The sequence below is a fragment of the Podarcis raffonei genome, chromosome 3 (assembly GCF_027172205.1).
Source record: "Podarcis raffonei isolate rPodRaf1 chromosome 3, rPodRaf1.pri, whole genome shotgun sequence".
Classification (NCBI taxonomy): domain Eukaryota; kingdom Metazoa; phylum Chordata; class Lepidosauria; order Squamata; family Lacertidae; genus Podarcis; species Podarcis raffonei.
The window spans coordinates 29,818,742-29,827,843 of NC_070604.1; the positions used below are offsets into that span (position 1 = coordinate 29,818,742).

General features: G+C 43.5%; 1 protein-coding gene across 1 annotated transcript; it reads left to right on the forward strand.

The window, feature by feature from the left end:
- Nucleotides 1-452: 452 nt before the first annotated feature.
- Nucleotides 453-8,667, forward strand: LOC128411562 (uncharacterized; the record flags this gene model as incomplete). The annotated part of the gene is made up of 2 exons (XM_053384001.1): nucleotides 453-471; nucleotides 6,170-8,667. Coding segments are annotated over exons 1-2 (2,517 nt in total), but the record flags the coding sequence as incomplete, so codon positions are not given.
- Nucleotides 8,668-9,102: the final 435 nt, after the last annotated feature.

The following is a 9,102-nucleotide window of genomic DNA, read 5'->3' on the forward strand; positions in this document are numbered from 1 at the left end:
TCAGAGACAGGGAAAGGAAATCTGAAGACAGGAACACACTAGGGTTGCCAGGTTGCCATATTTCAGAAAGTGAAAATCTCAATGGAAAAGTTGTTGATCTTTTGCTAGTTTTGGCCAAAGGTGTTGAGCAAAGAAGTTAAACATTTCTGAGCTATCGGCAAAAACAGCACTGGTGACATGGGCTGCTATACGTCCGGATTTTCTCGGATGTTCCGCCAATTTCCACCCGGACACTGCTTGGAGCTGCAGTATTCCAGATATGTCTGGGAAATTCTGGACGTGTGGCAACCCTAGGAACACACACACACACACACACACACACGATAAAAAAATATTACTATCATTTCCAACTGGTTAGCCTTTTCTAGGTCAGTATTTTGAGTAGGCCACCCAAGATGTTGCAAAATAGCTGGCAAAGCTTTCAAATTGTCTACAATTCATCATCAAGCCAGATGGCGAAAAAAGGAGCAGGTAGAAGTGGAGATGGGGGGGGGGGATAAAATGTTGCCTGTCTGTGAAGCCATAACGTTCCTCTTTCATCTGCTTCTATCTGTCAGAGATTCGTTTATTTCTGAGTTTCTTGCTTTGCAAAATAGAAACCGAGGATTTCTAGAAGCACCTTGGCGAAAATGTGTAGAGGCGTTCCAAACTGTTATAGGCAATAAATATTTGATCCCCTGTTAGGAAGGAAGCCAGCAAGGAAGGAAGGAAGGAAGAGCTGGATACGCTTAGCGAGAAAGGAGTGTAAATCTCGGCCATCCTTTTCCCACAAGAGCACATGCCAATGTTAGTTTATGTTTCAGTGCAATGAAGCTGCCTTCAGAGAGACCCACAGCGGGACTTTTTAACAGTGAAAAGCAAGCCGCCTGCACTGTAACAGTAACATTAAACCATTTGCTTTAATAGCCCAGGAGCTCCATCTCTGCTTATAAAGCAGTTCTGAAACTGCCGCATTGGCCTTTGGCAGTTCAGATGGCAAAGAGCTCAGAGGAAAAACATTCTCAACATACTGAGGCACGATTGCTTCTTTGGAGATAGAAGAACTGTTTAACCCTGGTCTTGTTAGCGTTTGACAGAAGTGATATGGCCAAGGCTTTCTGGCAGAAGGGACAATATAGAGGAACTGAATTTTGTAGGATCACTCACCATGTAAACATGCCTTACTTGAATATTTGGAAAATACTGCAAGAATCAAATACTAGATTTCTTTCTCATCAGTGTCATTTATGCTCCTCTTAAGATGGCTTCAAAATAGAACAATGACACATTTTTATGAGAGCCCGGGGAAGCTACATGGGAGTTGACATTTCTGACCATTTCTGCTTGCAGATGTTACCTGCAAAATCTATATGCAAGCCTTTTGTTCGGCATGCAATAGCTTTGACATGTATTGATTCTTCATGGGTATTAAGTCGCTAAAGGTGAATTCACCCATGGACAATCCACTGACTGGGGCAGCATCAAGAGATACAAGTATTAAAAATCATCAGTTATATGACATGTTTAAAACAGACAGGAAAATTTTTTTTTTGGACCAAAGCTTATGATTTGAAAAAGAACTTTTACAAAACAAAGAAAAACTCTTATATAAAATGTACAATCTGTTATTCGAATGGGAAACAAAAGATGAGCTTGTTAGCATTTCCATGATACAATGGGCATTAGATATAGGACATAATATAAATTTTAATCTCTGGGAAAAACTATGGAAGAGTGATTTGAAGTTCACAGCATGTTATTCCTTGAAAGAGAACTACCTCTTTCATGGAATAACAAGCTCCGAGTAGACTTGCTAAAATGTATAAGACTGAATCAGTTAAGTGCTGGAGATGCAATGAGGTATGTTCTATCATATGTGGTAGAGTATTGGGAAATGATTTATAATGAAATGAAAAAAATGTTTCAAAGTACTCCCCCCAAAACTCTCCCCCCCCCGACCTTTCTGTTGAGGATAATTCAAATGGAAATTCCCAGGTGTCAAAAAACATTATGTATGCCACTACTGCGACCTGGGTTTTGTTAGCCCCAAAATGGAAAATGAGTGAGGTCCCAGCTAAAGAAGAATGGCAACAAAACTGATGGAATACGCGCAGCTCGCAGATTTAACTTATAGAATAAGAGAACAAGAAGAATATGCATTTAAAGAAGATTGGAAAACTTTTATTGAATATATGGGTGAAAACTGTACATTTGAAAACGTTGGCAGCATTAAGATAAATTCAACAGTGTAAATAAGTGTTGATGGATGTAAAACTGGAATAATGAATGGTTTACTTTATGAAAAATATGCAGGGATCTATGGCATGCAAATTGAACCATGGAAGGAGAAGAAGGGAAATCACTGATATTTTAAGGTTGTTCAAATGAATATTCTAAAATGCAAAATAGAAAAACAATAAAAATTATACAAAAAAGGTGTCCACTGCATATTTTAAAATGCACAGCAAACCAGGGTCACCGGTGAACCCTCAAAATACAACATTGCTCGATTGACTCCAAACTGGTGCTAGAGTTTTGAGCCAGTTTTGTGTCGTTTTGAGGCATCTGATCATAGCCTGCATTTTTAATCAAGGCTTATATTTTGATCAGATTCCTGTATTCTAAAAATGACCTTAAAGAAATATATATTTGTAAATGTTTGTATCTCTCATGCCAGGCAGAAACCATACTCTGGCAGCTGTTTATCTTCTTGATCAAGGGCCCCCCTGATCTATAGCAGTGTCTCAGGGTTGTAAAAGGAAATTAAAGGCTGGGAACAAAAGGTCACACTGACCATACAAATTATAGAATACAATCAAGGTTGCAAAAATAGTAATAATTATTGTGCCTCCCATTAAACTTGAGCCACATCTTCCTAAGGTTAAAAGGGCAAGAGCTAATACAAACAGCAGCTGGCTAGGGAAGAGGCTTCTCTCTGAAACTGCTTTGAATCTTTAGAACTTAGAATTTAGCTTAGCTTTTACTAAGTTCCCTTTCTTCTAAAAAAACTATATATGTATGAAATATATTGGCTTAAATGTAATTATGCAAAGGATTTAGAAGAAATGTTAAATAGAATCATAGAAGAGTTGGAAGAGACCATGAGGGCCATTGAGTCCAGACCCCTGCCAGACAGAGAGACGCCATCGGAGCACTCCTGACATATGGTTGTCAAGCCTCTGCTTAATGACCTCCAAAGAAGGAGATATTTCATTGATAATGTGTGGGAAGATGAACAAAAGATCTGTTCAGATAAAATTAGCCATCATCTGTTTTGGAGTGAATAGGGCAATAGGGCAAAAGATGAAATGCTAGTTAAGGCGCCTAGTCTAGGGCAAAAGGTTATCTGGTAATTAAGGTGCCTGGTCGAGGTAAATGTAAGATATATGACTACTTATTTGCCAATTATAAATAGAAGGAAATATAGCTCTTTGTCTCCCATAAAAGGTAATAGGAAATGGGTGTATCTTTTATGATTGGTTCTAGCAAACAGCCAATAGGAATTTTAACCAGGCTGATTGGACAGAGGCAGCCAAAGGAGGAGCAAGGGGGCTGAGCTGAGGGAATATAAGTGCTGGCCATAAGGGCAGGAAGGCAGGCCAGAGCTTGGTAACCATATACCACTGTGCCTCTCATTTATTTGTCTGACAAATAAATTATTATTTTAATTTCTCTATTGCTGCGTTGAATATTTCATTCCAGCTAAGCGTTAACCACAAGCAGGGTGCTACATTTTATGGTGCCTCTGTGACTCGGATAAGTGGTCTGCTGGAACGCAGCCCCTTCGCCTTACTGGGCAGGGTACAAGAGGGAGGACCACTAACTGCTTACCCAGCGCGCACTGGAACATTTTTCCAGGGGAACGCAGAAGTCTCGTCTGTCTGATACCCTGCTCACCGACGGCGACGGACCGGGGGGAACCAGAGAAATAAACTGGGAACCAGCTAAGGGTAAGTGCACAAAGGGTTTTGGCCCTCCAATTAATTGGGAGGAAGAGAAGTCTTGATCAAACTTCTGCGTCTCAGTAAGGGGGAAACTGAGTACGCTACATGGCTGGGTACATCAGATGGTGATCTGGTGTAGGGAAAAGGGAAAAGTTGGGAGGTAGAGTGTGGTGAAGTATCCAGCGCATTGTATGTGTGAGAAAGTACAACCTGAGTGTGGAGTGGGTAGTACTTCGGTTCCCAGTAAGGCGACTTCACTGGGCAAGGAACCCCACGAAGCGAGTGTGTGAATGACTGAGTGGATACTTCACAGGGCCATACAATGGGAGTTGGGGGTTCAAAGGGGGAAAATACACCTCTTGAATGTATGTTAAATAATTTTAAGAAAGCCTTCTCAGGGGCATATGGAGTCAAAATGACGCCAGAGCGCTTGAGAACGTTATGTGAATTAGAGTGGCTGAAACAAAATACTGAATGGCCATCTCAGGGAACCTTTGATATAAATTTAGTAAGCAAACTTTGGACTAATATCGCCAAAGAAACGGGAGGGTGCCCAGAACAATTTTCATATATAGATTCTTGGCTGAGCACATTAAATAAAAATCCTCCATGGATAAGGGAATGCAAAGTCCAACGATGCAAATTATTGGCTGTAAAAGCCGAAGCTAGGAAAGGAATCTTGCCAAATAAACTCAAACCCATTTTTGAGGGACCAGAGGAAGAGGTGCTTCCACCTCCACCCTATGCTCCACATCGAAGGGAGCCTAATCCAAATACTCCACCAGTTGTAACCCCAAGGCAAGAAAGTGGAACGAATAATGGGGGTGGAGTCACAGAACTTGATTCCTTGATAGATTATGATAAATATCTTCAGGAGGCCTTGGAGTCCTATAATAAAGCCCAAGCAGAAGTGGTTATTCCACCTGTGAGTCCCAGTAGAACTCCATCTACAGTCTCCTTTAGTGGACCAACTAATTGCCCACCCCAAACCCCTGTACATCCAAATCCTAGAGAACTATTACAGGAGTTACAGGGAGACCTTGATCGGTCAGCAAGCAATACAGCAAGGCGTATAAAGCTGCTAAAAGAACGCCTTGGGACAGATACCATCCCCTATGATTTGAGGCCCCTAGAGCAAAGCGAAGAGAAAGGTCACGTAGTAGCCCCTCTTAGAAGAGTATTTGATGCACTTGAGGAGCCTGTGCTGGTTAACGGGCAACCCGGACCACGGCCACCTCGAACTTCGACCCTCCAGTACATTCCATTCACAACTACGGATCTGATGAATTGGAAAACACACACCCCATCTTTCGCAGAAAAACCTCAGGCTATGATGGACTTGGTGACTTCAATAGTAAATACTCATAGTCCTACTTGGACAGATTGCCGCCAACTCCTGAATACTCTGTTCACCACTGAGGAAAGAAGAGACATAATTGAAAAGGCACAGATATATTTGCGTGAGCAGGCCAGAGTGGGAAATATTTTTAATATTGACCGTCATCTCCAGGATAACTTTCCTTTGGAAGATCCTAATTGGGATCCAAACAATGCAATTCACCTGGCCAGGCTTACCACCTACCGCCAGACGCTTGTGCAAGGTATCCGCAGGGCATGCCAGAAGCCCACTAATATGTCTAAAGTCTCAGAAGTAGAACAGAAACCAAATGAGAGTCCGGGAGACTTTTTAGAGAGGCTGCAGGAAGCCTATCGTATATGGACTCCTTTTGACCCTGAAGCCCCTGAAAACAGCAGAATGATTACTGCTACATTTGTGGCCCAGTGTGCTTCTGATATTCGTAAGAAAATTCAGAAATCAGAAGGATGGGAAGGGATGCTGATGAGCCAAATCATGGCCATTGCACGTTGAGTTTATCGGAATAGGGATGAGGCTGAGAAACAAGAGAAGAAGAAGTGGCAGAAGGAAAAGATGGTGATGCTAGCCACAGCAGTGAAGCAAGACTACCGCCCTTTAAACGGAGGGAGAGGGCGGGGAAGGAATCCACCACTGGGAAGGAATCAATGTGCGAATTGCAAGAAGGAGGGTCATTGGAAGCGGGAGTGTCCTGAACCCCTGAGGTTGGAAGAAGTACGCCCAGGCCCAGGCCCAGGCTCCGGCCCAAGAAACCAGGGACGGGGACGGGGAATGATCCGAAATGGAAGATATCAGAGACCTGGACAAGGACAGAGTAGAGACAATTTCATTGGACTGGCAGAGGAGGATTTTACCCAAGACTAGGAACGACCGGACTCCATAAAGTTAGGCTTCCAGGAGCCCACGGTCACGATTCAATTAGGGAGCCATTTAATAGACTTTATGATTGATACTGGGGCTGAATACTCAGTACTCCCAGAACTATTGCAGAAAAAGGCATCCAAAAGTGTAGTCATTAAAAGTGCCACTGGTCAGTCAGCTAAGAGGTCTTTCCTCCAACCTTTGGAATGCCAGATTGGGGGACATCGTTTAACCCATCAGTTTTTGTATATACCTGAGTGTCCAATACCTCTCTTAGGTAGAGATATGCTGTCCAAATTGCAGGCCCAAATCACCTTCACTCCTCAAGGTCCAGAAATGAAACTGCCATCAAAGGCAGCAGGAATAATTACCCTCTCAGTACCTAAGGAACAATCATGGCGCCTAATGTCAGCCCTGCAAGTCCAACCCACATTGGATACAGAATTAAACAAGCTCCTCCAAACCCTACAGGTGCCACCAGGAGTATGGGCCGAAAATAGCCCACCAGGAATGGCTAAGAATATAGCTCCAATTGTAGTAACCCTAAAACCTATGGCTACCCCTGTATCTGTAAAGCAATATCCTTTACCCCGGCGAGCAGCAGAGGGCATCCAGAAACATTTGGACCGCCTATTAAAATATGGTCTGCTTAAGCCCTGCCAATCAGAATGGAACACACCCCTTTTGCCTGTTCGGAAACCTGGGACAGATGAATACAGGCCAGTACAGGACTTGAGGCTCGTAAACCAGGCTATCGAGACCTTGCACCCAAATGTACCAAACCCATATACCCTGCTGAGTTTGATCCCACCAGAAGCAACATTTTTTACTGTATTGGACTTGAAAGATGCATTCTTCTGTTGCCGGCTGGCACCACAGAGCCAACCTATATTTGCCTTCCAGTGGGAAGACCCTTTGACAGGAACAAAAGGCCAGCTAACCTGGACAAGATTGCCCCAGGGATTCAAAAATTTCCCAACTTTATTTGGTACTGCCTTGGCGAAAGATTTAACAAGTTACCCCTCAATACCTGGAGAAAAGGTGGTTCTGCAATATGTAGATGACCTTATACTAGCGGCAAAGGATTTTGATACCTGTAAAGAAGGGACAGAGGAACTGCTCCACTTGCTCTGGGAAGCTGGCTACCGAGTTTCCCAGAAAAAGGCACAGTTATGTTTAGAAAAGGTCAAATATTTGGGCTTTGACATCTCACACCAACAACGAGCATTGAGACCAGAGAGGAAAGAAGCTATTTGCCTTATTAAGGAACCTACCACAAGGAAACAACTCAGAGGATTCCTGGGAACAGCAGGGTTTTGTAGACTATGGATACCTGATTTCAGCAGTCTGGCCAAGCCCTTACATGAAAGCACTCGAGGTGCAGAAAAGGACCCATTCGTATGGGGACCTGAGCAGCAACAAGCCTTTTTAGCTATCAAACAACGACTTATGGAGGCCCCAGCCCTTGGACTGCCTAATTCGGAAAAACCCTTTCAGCTGTATGTACATGAACAGAATGGGATTGCAGCGGCAGTCCTGACCCAGAGATTAGGAAGTTGGAACCGTCCAGTAGCTTATTTGTCAAAACAATTGGACTCAGTAGCAAAAGGATGGCCTCCATGCCTAAGGGCAGTAGCGGCCACTGCAAGCCTTGTCAAAGAAGCTGATAAATTTACCTTTGGCCAGACGATGTATGTGAATGTACCTCATGCTGTTCTGACACTTATGGAATATAAGGGTAGTTATTGGCTAACAAACCCAAGGATGGCTAGATACCAAGGCCTATTGTGTGAAAATCCCAGGATTCATCTACGAGTAGTGAATATGCTCAATCCAGCAACTTTGCTGCCCCTACCAGAGGTAGATGATGAAGAATCACATGATTGTCTCCAAATAATGGATGAAGTTTATTCCAGTAGACCCGATCTGAAAGATGAACCATTGAAAAATCCAGATGTTGTATATTATACTGATGGTAGCAGTTACCTGCATGAGGGTGCCAGACGAGCAGGATATGCTGTGGTCACCAATGAGGAAGTTGTGGAAGCTGAAGCTTTGCCTGCTGGCACCTCAGCACAAAAAGCTGAACTTATAGGTTTAACTAGAGCTCTGCAATTGGCAGCCGGATGTAAGGCAAACATCTATACTGATTCTAAATATGCCTTCTTAACCCTGCATGCACATGGAGCTCTATGGAAAGAAAGAGGTCTAATCGGAGCCCACGGGAAGGCCTTGAAATATGGACCCGAAATAGAAATCCTGTTGGAAGCAGTATGGGCTCCAGAACAGATTGCTGTAATGCACTGCAAAGGTCATGGACGTGGAAGGGATCCAATAACCAGAGGAAATCATGCTGCTGACAAAGCAGCCCGAGAGGCAGCCCAAAAGCCTGTGGGAGGATTTATAGCAGCCCTCATACCAGAGGTAGTTCCAGAAGAAGTTAAACCTCACTATACCCCAGAAGAGAGGAAGTGGGCTGAACAGGAAGGGGCGATTGTGAAGGACGGTTGGATGATCCTGCCAGACAATAGGATTTATGTACCTCATCACCTAGCAGGTACAATTGTAAGAAATTATCATGAATCTACTCACCTTGGCGGTACTGCAACCAGAGAGAGTCTCAGTCGGAAGTTGTATATTATTAACCTATCACAATTAGCAACTTGCACTTCCCAGAAATGTGTTCTTTGTGCTAAAAACAATCCCAGGCAGGGACCGGTACAACCTCCTGGAATCCAACATGTGGGATACGTCCCCATGGAAAGCCTAATTGTGGACTTCACAGAGCTGGTCCCTTCTAAGGGATTCAAGTATCTCCTTGTGTTTGTAGATACTCTTACCGGATGGGTTGAAGCTTTCCCCACCAGAACTGAAAAGGCACGAGAGGTAACTAAGAGACTCCTCACTGAATTGATCCCAAGGTTTGGATTACCTAGATGCATT